Genomic DNA, 18,851 nt, shown 5'->3' with positions numbered 1-18,851 from the left:
GCCTGTTTAGCCGCTCTCCCCCCCCAGGGTCCAGACGCCCACGGCCAAGACGGCGGCCCCGCCCACCTGCGGAGACCTCGGGTCAGGCAGGGCTGCGCCCCCCCGCAGCCGCGCTCGCGTGGCCGCTCCGTGCTAGGCCATCTCCTCTGGGCCTCCAGACCGCCCGCGAGTGTCCTCGGAGTGGCCGCCCAGTCCAGAGGAAGCTGAGGCTGGGAGGCTGCGGATGCGCCCAAGGTCGGGGCAGGGCCTGCAGAACCAGGCTCCCATGCAGGCCTGGCGCCGGCCCCGCGGTGGGGCTGCTGCTCCTGAGCCCCTTCCCCTCCCCTCCCTGCCTCGAGCTCGTCTTCTCCTCGGAGCACTCCTGCCCCCATTTCCCTGGAGGGAGCGCTCTACATTTTTTGGTGGTTATTGCTGGAGGCACGTGTGCTCACAGAGCAAGGGACAGAAAGAGGGAAAGCACCCCCGGGGCCGTGGTTACGCCGACGCCCTCCTCCTCTCTCCCGCCTTTCAGCGTGTGTGATCTCGCTGCCCTAGCCACCAGGCCACGGAGCCAGCCTGAGGACGGCCCCTTGTTTAATTCTTGTATTTGCCCATTGGGGAAGCAAAACCAGGCCCTCTCCCTAACCAGCGGAAGAAGAAACTGAGGCCCATGGACCAAGGGAAACTGCCCTCGCTCCTGCCCCTAGTCGGCCGAACTGGAGAACTCAGCCCGGGGCTGCCTGCTGGGTCACGCTGCGGCCGACAAGCTGGAGCGCCCTGGGACTGCAGCTGGGCAGAAGAGGGAGACTGCTTCTTAGCCAGCTCTCGGTGCCCAGCGGTCCGGGCAGGTGGCACCGCAGGCCATCCACTGGTCTGCAGATGCTGCCTTGAGAAGAGGACCTGGGAGCATCCGGGCGCTCGGTCTGCCCGGCTCTCCCTGCGGTCACCGTCGTACCGGCAGCGTGTGACTGCACATGCGTGTTCACACGTGTGTCCTCGTGCCAGACGGGGGACATGAGCGGTGTTAGCCCAGGATCTGGGCACTCTGACACCCCCACCAGCTGAGCGCCTGACCCCATTGAAGGACGGGTCCTTTCCCTTCCAACAGGTGGTAGACGCTTCCTCAAGGGTCCTGGGTGTGGCCCGGCCTCCTTCTCTGTCCCTGATGCTGGTCCCTGCAAGGTGCTCCCTGCCCGCCCCAGAACGGCTCCAAATGACCTGCCCTGCCATCCCAGGTCTGTCCCCGGCAGCCGCCTCACACCCGACAGGACTAGATGCTCACGTCACTCACCTCGGATTTACCACCTTCTCTTCCGAGCTCTGCCCCGCTCTGTGAGGAGGGGCCAGGCAGGAGCGGAGGGCACACCTCAGCTCTGGCGTGGGGCAGGGCGCATGAAGAAACCATGACCCGGAGAGGTCAAGGATGTGCCTGAGATGGCTCCATTAGAGAGTTTCGGAACTGAGATTCAAACCCAGGTCTGAGGGCAAGTCCAGGCCTCTGTCCTCGGATCCCACAGAGGGGGCTGGGCCTGTTTCTCTATCTACCTCCACTTTAAACATGCCTGTAATGCCGTCACTTCACCCCACTGGCACCTCCCCCCGGTGACAGAACCAGGCCTGTGCTCTGGTGGAGCTGGCAGGGTGACCGGGCCCGATTTCTTCCGTTTTATGATGCGCGTTTTCCTCACTTTTTTTTTTTAAGGAGAGATTTTTCTATTGGGTGCATGTACTCACCGGAGAGACAGAGAGACAGAAAGTGAGAAATCATCCCCCGGGGGGATGGCGATGCCCCAATCCCTTCTCCTCCATTGTCCTCTTGGGATTTTGGGCGTGCATGCACACACGTCCCGTGTGTCTGGGTCTAGGACTTGAACCACGGTCAACTATGTCGGAGTCCATAACCGTGATGCCATCTGCTGGTACCATTCCTCACGTTTTAACATCTCTAAAATTAGGATACTTTTTTTTTTTTCAAGTTTGTTATAGGGTGTGTGTGCTCACCTGAGAGAGATAGAGAGAAGGAAAGTGAGAAATTACCCCTTGGGGAGAGAGCCATGCTGCAATCCCTTCTCCTCCATTCTCCTCTTAGGATTTTGAGTCCACGGCACACAAGCCGCTTGGTCTGGGACTCGAACCATGCATTTGGCCATGTGGGATCCAGTCATCTTGAGCACCACACCATCTCCTGGCCCTGGGGAGCATCTTATGATGCATCACAATCATATTTATAGCAGCACGCCTTCTTAGTGGCATAAAGAACAACGGTGCATCTTCCAGTCCATGTTGTCTCAGAGTCACTGAAACCCTGGAATAGTTTTTTGGTTTTTGTGTTTTGATTTTTGCCATAGGGTGTGTAAACTTGCCGAAGAGAGACAGAGAGGGAAAGTGAGAAATCATCCCCCCGGGGGATGGCCACACCTCAGTCCCTTCTTATCCACTCCCTCTCAGGACCTTGGGCATCTAGCACACATGCCCGGCATGGTTTTCAGGTCACTGGGTCTGGGACTCGAACTGCAGTCAACAATGTAGAAATCCAGCTCCCTCACCACCACGCCACCTGCTGGCCCTTGCAGGCTTTAAATTTGCTGTGAGCGTACGTTTCTGTGGCCCATGACCTCCAGCCAGTGAATGTGTTTAGGGAGGGTTTACAGCAAAGCCTCCCGCCCAGCACTTTTCCCGTCCCTGCGGCATGCCTGGGAGGCTGCGGGAGGGCCCCACCTCCTGCGACCAGTCGGGTGGTATAAAGACGGTCGCCTGTCTTCTTTGGACCGCAGTTTCTTCATCGATCAAATCAGGAAGTCGGAGCAGACCACCAATTCCCAACCTATGCCCCTCATGACCCTTGTGGTCACTTACTATGGTTTGTTTCCAGGGTTCTTGCGCACCTACCAAACACAGGGCCTTCACTAAGGAATAGCTCACGTCTCATTTTTTATTAGTCAGTGCCTGGAACGGTGCCGGGAAGAGACCGTGAACGGTGTGAGACAGTCACTGTGACCACGCTGAGCCCATCTGACTCCAGAGGAAGCAGAGAGACTTGGCTTTTAATGGGTGCATCTCTTTATTGAAACATGCTCGTAAGGGCCAGCCAAGGCATGGTAGTTACGGCAGCTGGAGCCCACCCGGCTGACTACGCAGTTCAAGTCCCCGACCTGGTAGCTTGAGAACCACGCTGAGTGCGTGTGTGTGCGCATGCTCAACATCCAGAAAGGAGGGAGAGATGGAGAAGGGATTGCGGCATGACCATGTCCCTGGGGGGTGCTTTGTCACTTTCCCCCTCTCTCTCTTTCTGTGTCTCTCTCTAGGACTGCATGTACTCTCTGGAAAAATTAAAAAAAAAAAAGAAAGAAAGAGAGAGAGAGAGAAAGAAAGAAGGAGAAAGAAAGAAAGAGAAAGAAAGAAAGAAAGAAAGAAAGAGAGAAAGAAAGAAAGAAAGAAAGAAAGAGAGAAAGAAAGAAAGAAAGAAAGAAAGAGAGAAAGAAAGAAAGAAAGAAAGAAAGAGAGAAAGAAAGAAAGAAAGAAAGAAAGAGAAAGAAGCATGTTACCCATGAGGCTTCTTCTCTTTGTTCCTGCAGACCAGGGCATAGGCTGAGTATCTGGATCTGGGACCAAGAAGGGTATGTGTGGGCCGGCGTGTTAGGGCTGCAGAGCCCGCTGAGAGTCTGATACAGAGCTCTGGGCCTTTGCCCGGGGAGATGGCCATCCACATAAAATTACACCTCAGGCCCAGGGACTTAAGCATACACCATGAAACGAACCTGGTCCTGACGGTCTCTCAGGCCTCTCCACCTGTACGTCCCCCAAGGCCTGGCTACACAACCACCTGGGGCCTGCGAAAATCCCCAGGCTGGGACCAGCAGGTGGCGTAATGGCTGTGTTGCTGGACTCCCATGTAGGTGATGGCGGTTCAAGTTTCATACCTGGTGGCTTAAACTCTCGCCAGGCGCATGTGCTCTCCTCTCTCCTGAGAGGAGAGTGGAGGAGAAGGGATGGTGTGGCCATCCCCTGGGGGGTGATTTCTTGCTTTCTGTCTCTCTGTTTTTCTGGCGAGTGCATGCACCTTATAGCAAAAACCTCCCTAAAAAAACCCCAAATAATAAAAAAACCTGGCCACCCCCATCCCAGCCCTGGCTGATCAGAGTCTCTAGAGGAGTGTGGGGGACCCAGGCATCAGTGTCTGTCAAGGTTCTGGGTCCTCCGGTTGAACAGCGCTGCCCATGGTTCATGACTGGTCCAGCCCTTGTGCCCAGTAGGGGGCACTGTGCTGATCTCACAGAACCTGGGGTCCCTGGACATGGCAGCCGGGAAGTGCCTCTGCAGCTCTGGGCCCTGCCCTGGGAGCAGTTGCTCAGAACACTGAAAGTGACCCTGCCAGTGTTAGGGTATCTTAGTCAGGGCCAAAGCTGTGGGGTCGAAGGTGGGGTAACCAGGAGCAGACTTGGGTCTAAGGGGCAAAACTCGAATGACTGAGAAAGACCACGCAACTTGGTGCCAGGGGGGCTCCGAGAAATGCGGCCGGAGGGGAGGGGCACGGATCCCTAACCAAGCTCTCGCCACAAAGGCTGGATCTCGCAAAGCAGGCTGAACTGTGGGCCAGCCCTATGACGGCTAGGTCCCCAGCAGGGCCCGGGGGGACCTGCTGAGCTGATGTAGTTCTAGAAGGCGATGTGTCCACGCTCAGTCTGCCGTCCAGGAGAGGTCGGGAAGGAAGGCCGCGGCAGTGAGGATGCCTGCCCTCCCCGGAGCAGTGTTACCCTGGAGAAGTCCGTGTCTGCAGGGGACACAGGGACGGTTAGCCAGGGCAAACACCTTCGAGGCCTTCGGGACCTCCTTCGAGGGACTCGGGCAGCTCTGGAGAAAACCACCATGCTCTGGAGGAACCACGAAACTGCCAAAGGTTGGGACGGGCTGCCCACTCGTGGTGCTGCAGAGTGTCACAGTGGGGAGAAGTTGGCAGGCCTGTGTTCGGTCCTGGCCATGGCCCTGAGGCCTCGGCCGCCCTGGGGGCAGTTGCCTGGAACTCTGTCCACAACTGTTCAGGACTTGAACTTCTGACCGTGTGACTCTGGGACAGACACTCAAATCTCAGTTTTGTCGTGTGTGAATTGGAGGCACTGGGTGGAAACGTCTCTGTGGGCCCTCCCATGTGGCTAAATGACCCTTAGTCCAGGGGAGAATCTCTTGCCAACAAGACGCGTCTGGACCAGCGCCTCAGGACTTCGACCTGGGGGTCTAGAAACCGCTCGGGCAGAGGAGCAGTGTGGGGGACGGCAGAGGGAGAGGCTGGAGAGGGAGCCATCTCAAAGCCATTTGCATAGAGTGGCTGTCTGGAGACTGGGCCGGCTTTCTGTGGATATTAACTACATTTGTCAAAGCCGTAGCTGGTGGCTGATCGGCCAGAAACCCTGCAGAGGACACAGCTGGCCGAGGACGCCAGAGGGCCAGGGCGGGGCCCATGCCGTGCAGCCATAGGAATGTCCCACGCGTGGGAAATGTTGCCCCTGTTGTCGCGAGCGCGTGGGGGAGGAAACGGCCCAAGCAGCCACGTGGACAAGCGGCCTGTTAGAAATGTGACTGCAGAGGAAGGAAAGCGGGCTGGGTCGAGGCGGGACGAGCAACTGGAGGGCTTTTCTGTGAAGCTCGTAGGATTTTTTGCTGCATGGTGGTGGGGCAGGGGAGCTCTCCACCATCAGTACAAGGGAGCGCGCTGCTCGGGGAGGCAGGGGATGTGTAGGGTGGCCGCGCAGCTCTGGGCCTGCATTTGCTGACCCTTACGGTACGCCCAGCACCACACTGGCCTGGAGGGCTGCTGGGCCGGGTCGCTGTTCTCCCATTTGCAGCCACACGTGTCACCCACGCTCCTCCTCCCTGGTTAGTGTCATCAACGACACAGACACCCACCCAGAAACCCAGGGTCCCTCATTCCCCTCTCAGGGACAGCTGTCTGCGGGCCCCACCTGCCCTCTTGTCTCCATCCCCCACTGCGGGACTCCTCACCCTCAGGCAGGTCCTGCTCCTGCCCCCCTAGAGACCAGCATGCTGAGCCACTCCTGCACGCCTGCTGAGAAATCGCCAGGAGCTGCCCCAGCCCAGTGCCCCACACCCACACCCTAGCACCTCCTGGAGGTGTGTAGCTTATCTGGCCTCACCCTGGTTTTTGGCTTCATCTTCTGCTGCTGTCTTTCCCCACGCCTGGCTTTAATTAAGTCGCCTCTCTTCTCAAAACCCCACAGATGCCCAGGAGCTGGGGAGTGTGCAGTGCAGTGGCTAAGAGGTGATCTCGGGCCAGCCTGTGGCATGGTGGTTAAGGCAGCTGGATCCCACGTGGCCAACTGTGTAGCCGGAGGCCCGGACTCGGCGGCTCGAGAAACACGCCAGGTGCGTGTGCATGCATGCCCCAAATCCTGAAAGGAGCAGAGATGGAGAAGGGACTGCAGACGACTGTCCTCCCTGGGAGCGCTTTCTCACATTCCCTCTCTCTCCCCCTCTGGCAAACTAGAAAAAAAAAAAAAAGAGGGTGAAGCTGGCGTCCTAGTGCACACTGCGTACTGCTGTGTGAGTTCGGATAAGTCACCTGGCCTCTCTGGGCCTCCCTCCTGCTCCCTTCTTCCTCCCCACCTTCCTCACAGGTTCTCAGAGCTTCCTCTTCCACGAGTCCTCACACACACGCTCTAACGCCCACTCAGGGTGACTCCCGCTCTGGCCCTCCTGTCTCCCAGCACCCTGAGGTGGGGGACATGCCTCAACCCTCAGCGCCTCAGGCCAGCCCACGTGAGGGACTGCGGGAGGGCTCTGGGACTGCCCAATCTCTGTCCCTGCTTTATGGCTGTTTCATCCTCAGGGGACAGTGTGAGTGCCAGAGGGGAATGGACCCTCCTCCCGGGGGAGCACCCAGGGGTCTCAATGCCAGACGAATACTCTGCTACTCTCTCGTTCTCTTTCAACCGGCAACCACCACGCACCCACGTGATAGCCAGGCCCTCGGGCCACAGTGGGCTGTCCCCCATCCTGTCACTCACGGCTGGCTTGGCAATCACAGGGTGTTCCCATTATGAAGTGAATAGCTCTAATCTGGGGGAACAAGCAGCCTGGAGGCTCAGAGAGGGGCCTAGGAGACCTGGTCTGAGCAAGGCTCAGCCCCTCCAGGGCCCGTTGGACTGCTTTTAAAGGATAGTTCCCTGGGACCAGCAGGTGGCATAGTGCTTAAGGTGCTGGACTCCCACATGGCTGATGGGAGTTCAAGTCCCAGACCTGGCAGCTTGAAAACCACGCCAGGCACATGTGTATGCGTGCTCCAAATCCCAGGCAGCAGTGTGGCCATCCCTCCCGGGGGGATTTCTCACTTTCCCTCTCATTGTCATTCTCTGTCTCTCTGGCCAGTGCACACGCCCTATGGTAAAAACAAGCAGGTCCCTGTGGGCCAGAAGGGGGTGCAATGGTAGCACAACTGGCCCCACGTGGGGAGGTCCTCCGTTCGCATCCTGGGCCTCCCTCTATGCACCACACATCCACACGCTCAAATTGGCTGGTGGCTCGTCGAGTGAAGGCCTTGCTGCAGGTGCCTCTCTTGTGGAAGAAATAAATACATCAACATTAAAAAAAAAATCAAGAGTGGCTCCTATTCCAAAGTAAAAGAATCAGCAGGGCCCTGTACCTACACGGGGTGCAGCACCCCCCCGAGCTCTCCGGGATATGCACCCACTCTTTTCCTGAGCAGCAGGGCTCTGAGCCCAGGCAGCCTGACCCCGGCCCTCCCCGGGTCTGCTGTCTGCACTGGCTCTTCAGGGACAGGTTTGTCGTGTAAGGGCTGTTTCCGTCCTGAGGCCTTCTCTTCTTGGCGCTCTGGTTTTACAGAGCCCCTGATCAAATAAACCAGAGCCCTGCTCTCCCTTTCTTCCCAATCCCACCTACCCCTAAATAAGGGCACGACCCCTGGCAGCTGGCAGGGGCATAGCTGGGAGGGAGCGGATCACCTGATCGATTCTCCAACCCGGCTGAGAACCAGATGGGCCCTCCCTGGGAGCCGCGGGCCATGCCTGGCCCCCTCTGCCCTCTCTGCCAGCTCCTGGCCTGAGCGTGCTTCTACAGTACGATCATCGCCGCGGCTTCGTCCATGGCTGCCTGCGTGTCTCCCCTTTCAGCAACTCGATTAGACCTCGTTCATCCTGCAGTCCCCCGCAGAGCGCTAGGCTTGGAGGGTGCTCAGTCACTCCGTGTGGGGGGAGGGAGGAGGAGTGAACCCAACCCCTCCCATAGCTGGATGTCTGGATGGACAAATGAAGGCCCAGAGAGAAGAGGCTCTCCCAGGGCTGCACAGCCAGCAGGGGCAGAGTGAGGGCCAGAACCCCTATCTTCCCGTGCAGTTTGGTGCCATCGCTGCAGGCCCCCCGGAGCCCTCTGCTGGGAGCATGTCCTCAGCTGCTGGGGCCGTGGCAGGGGCAGCTCCTCCATCTGCTCACCTGCTCACCCACCATGGCCCTGTATGTACCACGTGTGCCGCCCCTCATGTGAGAGCCGGTCCCCAGCAGGTCCCACTGCCTAGCGAGCAAAGGCACCCCGAAGGCCAAGGGGGTCCTGTACCATCTAACTCCTCTGAGTGCCCCAGAAATCGGGCCTCAGCTGCTCTTCCCGGGATGGCATGCCCAGAGCGGCAGAGGCCACATCCCGTGGGACGGTGCGTACCAGGTGGAGGGCTTTCTAGCCTCAGCACGGCAGTGCCCTGAGTCCTGAGTGATGCTCCCGTGCCAGCTCACGCCCATGGTCCCCACCTTCTCTTCACGTGCCTCAGCCCCTTTCCCTCAGGGTCCTGGGATACCCTGGAGGCGGAGGCTCTGATGCAGGGCACGCAGGGCAGGCCTAGGGTCAGCCAGGGCTCGGGACAGGCCAGAGCTTCCGAGCGGAGGCAGCCCTGCCCCCGTGGGAGCCCGCTGCTTCCTGTTCTTCCCAGAGCCTGGCAGAGCTCCGGGGAGGCTGGGAAAGTTTTGATTATTAACACAGCCAAGCAGCTAATTAAAATAATAAATTAGAGAACAACATTGCAGGGGTGACGGGAGCGGCAGGGAGCTGTAGGAAGAGGGCGGGAAGGAGAAAGCCTGGGCCCTGTTTCCCTTCAGGGTCACAATGGAGGCAGGAGAGTGCTGGCGGTTTGGCCCCGACCCTGAGCCGCAGCCACAAGAGCCTCTCCTGCCCTGCGGGACCCTGCAGCCACCAGCACTGGGTCACTGAGGCAGTGAGGACATCCCATGGGGGCAGGGTGACAGGGAGGGAGGGACTCCTGCATCCTGCCACGCTAGGTGGAGTGGACTCCGCTCTGCATTTTTCAAACTTGGGACTGTGACCCATTAAGGTAGGGAAGTCAATTTAGTGGGTTGGAACTGGGACTAAAAAAATAAATAAATAGGGGCCAGCAATTGGCGTGGAGGTTAAGGTGCTGGATTCCCACATGGCTGATCACGGTTTGAATCTTGGATCTAGCAGCTTGAAAATCATATCGGGTGTGCACCCAAAATTCTAAGAGGAGAATGGAGGGGTGGCCATCTCCCCTGGGAGGTGATTTTTCATTCCCTTCTCTGTCTCTCTCTGGCGAACGCATGCACCTAGTGACAAGGAAACCTAAAAATAAATAAATAAAATAGAGAAAACGAAGTGCCTCATACACTGTAAAGGTCAGTTTAGTTTCATGACCAACGTGTCATGTAAGCATAGCTTGTGTCTTTCTTTCTTTTTTTGGAGAGGTTTTTGCTATAGGGCGTGTACACTCGCCAGAAAGACAGAGAGAGACAGAGAGACAGAAAGTGAGAAACCACCATCCCCCCGGGGGGATGGCCATGCCGCAATCCCTTCTCCATTCTACTCTCGGGATCTTGGGCACACACGCACACATGCCTGGCGTGAGTTTAAGCCACCGGGTCCAGGACTCGAACCGTGGTCAACTACATGGGAGTCCAGCGACATAGCCATTACGCTAACTGCTGGTTCCAGCTTGTGTATTTCTTATGTGGGTCATGATTGCGACAGTCTTGAAGCCATGGATGAGAACATTATAGAGGTGAGGTGTGCTTGCAAGTCTAATCGGAGTACTTGTGCAGAACAGCTGAGTATGTACCATAACTGGGCTAAATGTCTCTCTAAATATATATTTTTATATATTGGGACCAGCAGAGGGGGTAGCAGTTATGTTGCTGGACTCCCACATGGGCGACTGCAGTTCAAGTCCTGGGGCCTGTGGCTTTAAAAACACGCTGGGGATGTGTGCGTGTGTGCCCAAGATTCCAGGAGGAGAATGGAGGAGAAGGGGCTGTGGCATGGTCATCCCCCTGGGGGTGATTTCTCACTTTTCCTCTCACTGTGTCTGTTTGTCTCTATTTCTGTCTCTCTGGTAAGCACACATACCCTAAGGCAAAAAGTTCTTTAAAAAAAATCTATGTTTTTTTTCTTATTGTCAAAGGGCACATATGCTCGCCAGAGAGAGATGGGGCAGTGGGGGGTGCACACCTCCAATGGGTCATGGTCATCTCCATTTTCCTGTCCCATCGGGATTTGAGGCACGCATGTCCATGCATCTGAAGCATTTTTTGAGTTGCGAGGGCCAGGATGTTTTTTTTTTTGGAGAGGTTTTTGCTATAGGGCATGTGCACTCGCCAGAAAGACAGAGAGAGACAGAGGGATAGAAAGCGAGAAATCACCCCCCAGGGGGGATGGCCACATCACAATCCCTTCTCCTCTCGGGATCTTGGGCACGCATGCACACGTGCCTGGTGTGAGTTTAAGCCACCGGGTCCAGGACTTGAACTGCGGTTGGCTACATGGGAGTTCAGCGACCTAGCCATTACGCCAACTGCTGGTCCCACCAGGGCTGGGATTTGAACTGCGGTAGCCCAGATGGGATCCAGTTCCTTTAACCATCGGGCCACAGGACTGGCTCTGTTTTCCTAAATGTGACTCTCCTATTCTTGCCCGTATCAGCATCTTCCTCTAACATGTGAGAAAGCACGGCTCTGGGAGACGCAGGGACTCAGCGCGGGTGTGTCTGCATGGACTACCATAACAAAACACCAAAGACTGAATGGTTCTGCCAACACAAACTTCTCTCTTGTGGTTCTGGAGGCCCGGAAGTCCCAGGTCAAAGCACAGCAGGCTCAGCTCCTGGTTGGGCTCTCATCTCGGTTGCCCTCTTGCTGTGTCTTCATGTGTCTTAACTCAGAGCTCAAATGTGGACAGAAAGCTTCCTCTCTTACTCTTCTGTAAGGCCACCAACCTGCTGGCTCGGTGCCAGACCCTGTGACCTCATTTAAGCTGACCTCCTAAAAGCCCTACCTTCAAGTACATCACACTGGGGTCTAGGGCTTCCATATGCGACTGTAGAGGGCCCAGTGCCGTCTCCCACCTAATCTCCCATCGCAGATGAGCAACGGAGTCTGAATCTGAACACGTGTGCCTGTGTCTTCCCAGCATGCTCTGCTGCCCTGTTAGCCCGCGTATTTCCTGGGGACGCCCTGGAAAGTGCAGGCTGGGAGTTGGGGCATGGGGTCCAAGCGCTGGGCTCCAGCTCTGGGACCTCAGGCCGTGTGCCCCAGTCTAGTGCAGGGCTGCTCCTGGCCTCAGCACCAGGGCTGGGAGGGTCACGGAGGATGAGCATGTGGAGGACCAGCACAGAGGAAGCCCCAGTGGTGCCTGGGAAGCTGGGCACCGGATGCATCCACGCGCCTAGGACGGTGCACGACACTTGGTAGGTGCTAATGAGAACCATGGGGCAGACGGTTACTTTGCTGTCATGGCTGCCCTGGCACCAGAATAGCTGGGTGCAGTGCCAGCTGTGCTCGCCCCACGTCCTCGGCAAGATTCTGAACTCGCTCTGGAAGACGAGGGTGATGAGAACGACCATCAGGGCTGCTTTAGGATGCATGGCACGAACCCTGCAGTCTTCCTTCCTTCCACAGAGACACAGAGAAAGAGAGAGGGAGATGGAGAAAGTGCGAAATCTCTCCCCAGGGGAATGGCCACACTGCAATCCCTTCTCCATTCTCCTCGTGGGATCCTGGGCTCGTGCATGCGCATGCTCAGGGGGATTTCCAAGTCACCAGATCTGGGACTGAAACTGCGGTTAGCCGTGTGGGTCCCAGCGCCTTAACCTCCACATCGCCTGCTGACCCTGCAAAGTCTATTTTAAAAAATGCATTAATGACAGAATGCACATGAGAGAGCGCGAGCGAGAAAGACTCTGCAGGGCCTGGCCGTGCTGCGGACCCTTCCCTCCAGTTCTGCTCGTAGCTCCTGGGCACCAGCCCGTGGGCGCAGCGCGATTCGGGCCGTCCAGCCCAGGCATGTGAGCCGTGACTGTCGAGTGTGCGCCAGCTTCTCTTGGGCAGCTCGTTACTGCTGTGCCTGAGCCACAGGGCTGGCCCTGCAAAGCCGTGACCCACAGCGCCTTTGGGACGCTGCCGTCGCTGTTGCCGAGTATGGTAACCTCCACTGCAGGCCTGAGTCTGCCCTCCCGCTGTGCCGGGTTTCCTAAGGAGCGGGGCAAGGCCTCTACACAGAGGGGGACCTTTGATCTGGGGGCGAAGGGGATTGTGTCCACCTGACTCACTCTGGTGTGGCCACGCTGACCCTGGGCTCTTGGCTGGCTTTCCGTATCTGAGCACTGGAGGTGGCAGTGGCATAGTGCCCACAGATGGGCAGGTGTCGGGCCACGGCTGTTGCTCTACGTCATGGTTATCCAGGAAGGAGGAAGAGGGGGCAACCCTGGTGCACCCGCCAGGGTAGACACGGGCCTGCTGTGTGTGTCTAACGCGGGAGGCTCAGCTAGAGCAGGATGGCTTTGGGGTCTGTCTGCATGAGAGACAGTCCCTTCTCTTGGTGGGGAGGGACCCTCCCTGGACGACCACTTACTGTGGAATCCTGGAAAATTCCTAGAGACTGTGCACTGTGCTCCCCTGGGAGGAGACAGGCCAGTTGCCAGCCGTATCAACTTTGGGGGAGTTCCCAAGGGGCCACGGGGGCCAGAAGCCAGGACCCCTGGATAGGAGACTGAGGCTTGGGCCTTCAAAAGCCAGCCATCTCCCTTCGGGGAAATGAGGCTTGGCCGAGTGGGTCCCTGGGGTATTTTTAACTCGAAGCCGGGAGATGTAAATGGGGGCGCTCCCCCTCGCTGCAGCTGCTCTGGTTACACGCTCGCTGCCCGTCTGCCTGTGCCGCCACCCACGTGTCCTCCTCCTGCTCCCGAAGGGACACCAACGGCAGCCGTGTAGACGCCGAGTCCACTCGGGCTCCCGGAGGGTGGTCACTATGTAATGGTCTCTTCCTTCCTTTGGGACCTTGGCACCGGCAGGACGTGCAAGTTCCCACCTGCCCACAAGCATGGGCGGACTGGGTGCCAAAGCGCCAACAGCCCCAGCCACACCGATGGCTTCCCTGCCTCTGCTCCTGGTGCCGGCTGCTGTGGTCTACACGGCCTCTCCCTCGTCCCCTCACCCACTACTCTCCTCAAAGGCTCCCCTGCGGCCACAGCCTATGGCTATACCCAGTGGCCTTTTCCAGGCCTCAGAACACTCGGCTTCCTGAACCTTCAACCTGGCAGCCATGACACCGACTTCTGGCTTCTCTCCTCCCTCTGACCGCCCCTCCCAGGCTCCTCTGACTCTCCCAGGGCGACCACTCGCTCCGGTTTGCCGGGTGCTCCTAGTCTCAGCGCGTACCGTGCCTCCTGCCAGGACCATCCTCAGCCAGGGCATGCGGGCCGTGGGCTGTCTCAGACTTGGTCTCTTTGCTCTGTGGTCTCCGGACTTGCTCTAAGGGCTCACCTATTCCCACGGCTGCAGCCGCCATCCAAATGGGGACAGTCCCCAAGCCCCTCCGAGATCCAGACCCTGGGTTAACTGCCCACGTGGGTCTCCGCTCAGGCGTCTCCTGGCCACTCAGACTCACCGTGTCTGCATCCGACCCCAGACGGCGTCTCTCTCTGGCCTCCCTCTCCCCAGGCCCACGTCTCGCAGAGACATCGCTCTCTCTCAGCCCCAGCCTGTTAATGCCCTGATCCTAAGCTTGTCCGTTTTGCCCCGAAACCCCGGGATGCTCTCCACACGTGTCGGCCCTGCTGCTGCTCCGTCAGTGAGGTCACCACCGCCGTTCCCTCACCCCGACCTGTGGGCTAGGAGGGATGGGAATGCCGTCTGGGTGGGATCGCGTCCTTCAAGAAAGAGGTGCTCACCCCATGCCTGTGAGTGAAAAGAGGGTCTTTGCGGACGTACTCGGGGTGAAGTCATTCATCTAATACGGGAGAGGAAGCTGCCCTGTGAGGGCAGACACAGGGAGGCCCGCAGGGGAGGATGGGCAGCGGCCAGCCAAGGAGCTCCGGGCACTGCCTGTCACCCCCAAAGAGGCAAGAGGCAAGGAAGAGCCGGCCCAGAGCCTTAGTGGGGGCTTGGCCCTGGGACACCTTCATTTGGGACTTCTGGCCTCCAGCACTGTGAGAGATTACATTGCTGTGTGTGTGTGTGTGTGTGTGTGTGTGTGTGCGTGTGTGTGCGCGTGTGTGTTTTATTTAGTGTTTTAAGTTTCTTTTTGTCATAGGGTGGGTGCACTCACCAGAGAAAGACCAAGAGAGGGAAAGTGGGAACTCACTTCCCAGGAGGATGGCCACGCCGCAATCCTTTCTCCTCTCCTCTCCTCTCAGGATTTTGGGCACGTAAGCACTCTGCATGCACACGTGTCCGGCATGATTTTCAAGCCTCCAGGTTCAGGGTTTGAACTGTGGTTGGCCACGTGGGGGTCTAGTTCCTTAACCACATGCCACCTGCTGATCCCATTTTCTGTTTGCCTTTTTTTTTTTTTTTTAAAGTTTCTTTCTTTCTTCTATGAGCAGGAAGGGTAGAGATTGAGAAAGAGTGCATCTACCCTCTGGGCCACCCCCGGCCACAGCAGCCCCAGCTCATGGCCATGCGTAAACCTGGAGCTCAGGGCAGCTCCAGACGCAAACCGAGACCCTTCCCGCGGGGCAGTCTCCCAGGGCTCTGCATTTCACCACTGTGCCCCTGCTGGGCCCCAGTCTTCTGTTACTGAAAACCACGTGGCTTCTGATACTTCGTTCCATCAGCCCCAGGAAACTACCGCAGTGAGACACAGGCCACTTCCATTTTCCGACTATACTTAGGATATTTCAGAGATTATCTATAGTGCATACATAAGACTTTAATGATCCGGACTTTTTCTTTCTTTCTTTTCTTTTTTTAAAGAGCTTTAGCCATAGGGCGCTTGCACTCACTACAGAGAGACAGAGAGAGAGAGGGAAGCGAGAAATCACTCCTTGGGGGATGACCATGCCACAGTTCCTTCTTTTTCATTTTCTTCTCAGAATCTTTGGCACACACCCAGTGTGTTTTTCAGGCCACCGGATCCAGGACTTGAACCACCGCCATGTGGGATCCAGTGACGTAAGCACTATGCCACCTGCTGGCCCCTTAGGACTGTTTTAATATAACCTGGTTAGTGTTAAAAAGAAAGGCTCACTAAGTAAGAACCCTGAGAACTCTTGGACTTCCGAGGATTCACACCGTCCACAGACACAGTTCACCACCCACATCGGCACAGCCCATCACTCCTCTGTCTTCACCATCACGTCTTCACTACTCCAGGGAACGAACCCTTGCCCAGGGAGGCTAAAAGTTGCAAAGAATGGGGTCAGCAGGCGGCGTGGCGGCTGAGGCTCTGGACTCCTACAGGCCAGCTGCAGTCCCAGTCCTCGGCCTGGTGGCTTGAATGTCACACTGTGCACATGTGCGTGTGTTTCTGAAATGCTTTCAGGAACTTTGCAAAAACATTTCCACAAACATCAGTTGTTTAGGCTTTGAAGAGACAGCATCTAAGGACAGTCAGTTCTCCGAGGCCCTCGCTGTGGCCCCTACAGTACTCCCTCAAGGCCCTTTCCGCTCCCAACCGAGCCCCCGCGTACCCAGGCCTGCCCGCCTTTGCATGTGCCTTTGGGGGACACTTCTCAGACGGTATGTGGGGGGCTCTTTCTCACCAATTAAGCAGGAACCCCAGCTCTGCCTTATCAGGAGGTCGATGTGGTGGTATTTGCAGGTCTTTGACATCTAATATATTAAAAACATCAGGGACCAGCAGTCGGCTATGTCACTGGACTTCCAGGTAGTCGACCGCGGTTCAAGTCTCGGACCCGGTGGCTTAAACTCACACTGGGCACATGTGTGTGCGTGCCCAAGATCCCGAGAGGAGAATGGAGGAGAAGGGATTGCAGCATGGTCATCCCCCCGGGGGGCGATTTCTCACTTTCTGTCTCTTGTCTTTCTGGCGAGCACACACGCCCTATAGCAAAAACCTCTCCAAACAAACAAACAAAAATATCCATCTCATTTACTGGAGCTGGCCCTGTAGCTCAGTGAGTGGTTAAGGGACCTGGATCCCTTATGGCCGATAGTGGTTTGAATCCTGGCCTTGGTGGTTTGATAAAACACACTACGTGTGTGTGAGCGTGTGTGAGCGTGTGTGAGCGTGTGTGTGCCCCTAACCTTGACAGGATGGAGAAGTGGAAGAAAGGGATTGCAGGGTGCCATGCCCCACTGGGGGTCATCTCCTCTCTCTCTCTCTGCCTCTGTTGAGTTCATGTGCATCTATTGAGTGGAACCCCGAGAGCTTAGATTTGACCCCCAAATCATAGCTGGGGAAATATCAGTAGATTCATGGAATGTAAGTAAGTTACCTAAGGCCCCACCATTAGTAGGTGGTAGACCTACAGCTGACTGCAAACCCTGTCCTTGGGCTGGCAGGTGGTTAAGACACTGGACTCCCACGTGGCCGACAGTGGTTCGAGTCTTGAATCTGGTGGTTTGCTTTCTCACTTCCCCTCTCTCTCTGTCTCTCTGGTGAGTGCACATGTTCTATAGCAAACTTAAAATACTACTAATAAATAAAATAAATAATTTAAAAAAAGAAACTCCTACCTTCCCAAATTTAGTGAGGCAGTAACACAAAATGCACACATTCCCTGCCCCCAGGTACCCAGAAAATTCAAGTGGACAGTCTATGCTCCTCACCCGGATAAGGTTTCCTGAGGGGAGACACCCTGGACACCCTCCTGCTCCAGGCCGCTGGGTCCCCAGGACTCTGCCCTGGGCCTGGAAAACGTGAACACCGGGAAAATGGGCTTTGGCAGAAACAAGCCGCCATGGCGGGCAGCCGCGTTCCCGCGAGGCCCTGGTGCCCAGCTAGCGAGGGAGGGGCAGGCAGAGCCTCCGGGCGGGGTGGGAGGTGGGCTCGCTGCTCTGCTCACGCCCTCTGTTCAGACTCCGTGCCAACCCACAGCCGCGTTCTTCTCTCCCCCACGGAAGCAAATGTACACGTTTGCTTTAAAGTAGGCAGACTTTGCCCATAGGTGGTCTCTGATTTGGAAGAAATAACCTGAGAGTGTGAGTCATGAAAAAGGTGGCCTGAGTCATCCGCGCTCGGGGAGGGACGCGTGTGCGGAGCCCACTCACCCAGAAGAAGAAGTTGAAGACGAAGAGCAAATACTTCAGGGAGACGGTCAGCCAGTCGTCCTGCTCGCCCTTGCAGTGGGCCATGGCTGCTCGGCCTGCAAAGAACACAAAGACCACACGTGCTGGGCCTCACCCGCTCAGCTCCCCGGCCAGCGCACCTGGCCAAGGCCACCTCCAGAGGCGTGGTGCCTGCTGGCCGGAGGGCTAGAAGCTGTGGGCAGACCGCGAGGAGCCGAGAGAGAGAGAGAGAGAGAGAGAGAGAGAGAGAGAGAGAAGGTGAGAAATCACCCCAGGGGATGGCCATGCTGCAATCTTTTCTCTTTCATTCTCTCCCTGGGATCTGGGATTTTCCAGCCTCCAGGTCCAGGACTCAAACCACAGTCGGCCATGTGGGAGTCCAGTGATGTAAGCACTCTGTCATCTGCTGGCCCCAAGTACAGCGAAGGTCAAGGAAACGCAAAGCTGCTGGACACCGAACGGCTTTGGAACCTGGGCTTTGTCCTCCTGACACGGGTCTACTCTCACGTCTTCCGGAGCCTGCACTGGCCCGCTGTGTGCCCGCTCTCCTCCCTGGTCTCGTGGGTGTGGTGGCTCTCCGTGTGCTTGTCCTGTGCACTCACCCACTCACACACTTGCGTGGCCACTGTGCCCTGGGACAGGACCCCTGCACGCACAGGTGTGGCATGAGCCTGGTCAGGACGTGCTAGAGGGAAGACAGAGCACCTCATTGAGTCCCCTGCCTGCTCCTCGACTGTCCACACCCAGAGGCCGGCCCAGCCAGCGGCTTGGTGGGAGGAGGTGCCACAGCCTCTGGAGTCTGCTCCCTTGGGTTCGATCCCTGACCCGCCACAAGATGTGCGACCCTGTGGGCACGTGGCATGAGCTCCCACCCTGTCTTCTCTGTCGAGGGGATAATAATCCCTGCATCCTGTGGGGGTAGTGGAGGGGAAGTGGGAGAGCCTCTGAGAAGTGCTCGGCACATAGTAGGTGCTCATGAAATACCCCCTGCTATTATTATTACACGTCATGGAGCTGGGGCCAGAATCCAGCAGCCAGTCCTGAAACTCCCAGTCTTTGCCCAACACTGCTCCGTCTTGCCCTGACCCCATCAGTGGACTCCCTGGGAGTGTGACAGGGAAGAGGGGGCCACTGTGCCTGGCACTCCTGCTGGTGTCTCAGGGTGTCTGACCCCGGCACATCTGAAGGCTTCGGGGTGCCTCTTCTCCAGGTGGGGAGCCCGGCACCTGCACGCCGCACTCAGAGTGGCCGCTCTCCCTGTCCTCCCTGTTCGGGAAACTTTTGGATTGGGACCTTGAGCAGCGAGGCATTGGTTTAGCCATTTCCAGCCCTTCCTCTGCCCACCCCAACCTCCCCCCGCCC

The 18,851-nt window shown here is 57.3% G+C and overlaps 1 protein-coding gene across 1 annotated transcript in view; it reads right to left on the bottom strand.

The window, feature by feature from the left end:
- TSPAN11 (tetraspanin 11) overlaps positions 1–18,851 on the bottom strand; it is an 80,971-nt gene that overhangs the window by 36,804 nt on the left and 25,316 nt on the right. The window contains exons 2-3 of the mRNA XM_006172054.3: positions 17,472–17,566; positions 10–66 (exon numbers count right to left, since the gene is read on the bottom strand). Coding sequence (XP_006172116.1) covers positions 10–66; positions 17,472–17,555 — 141 coding nt within the window. The 5' untranslated portion in view covers positions 17,556–17,566. The remainder of the gene's footprint in view (positions 1–9; positions 67–17,471; positions 17,567–18,851) is intronic.

Source organism: Tupaia chinensis, unplaced genomic scaffold (genome assembly GCF_000334495.1).
Source record: "Tupaia chinensis unplaced genomic scaffold, TupChi_1.0 Scaffold150288_1, whole genome shotgun sequence".
NCBI classification, from domain to species: domain Eukaryota; kingdom Metazoa; phylum Chordata; class Mammalia; order Scandentia; family Tupaiidae; genus Tupaia; species Tupaia belangeri.
This window is presented reverse-complemented; position numbering and strand designations above follow the sequence as displayed.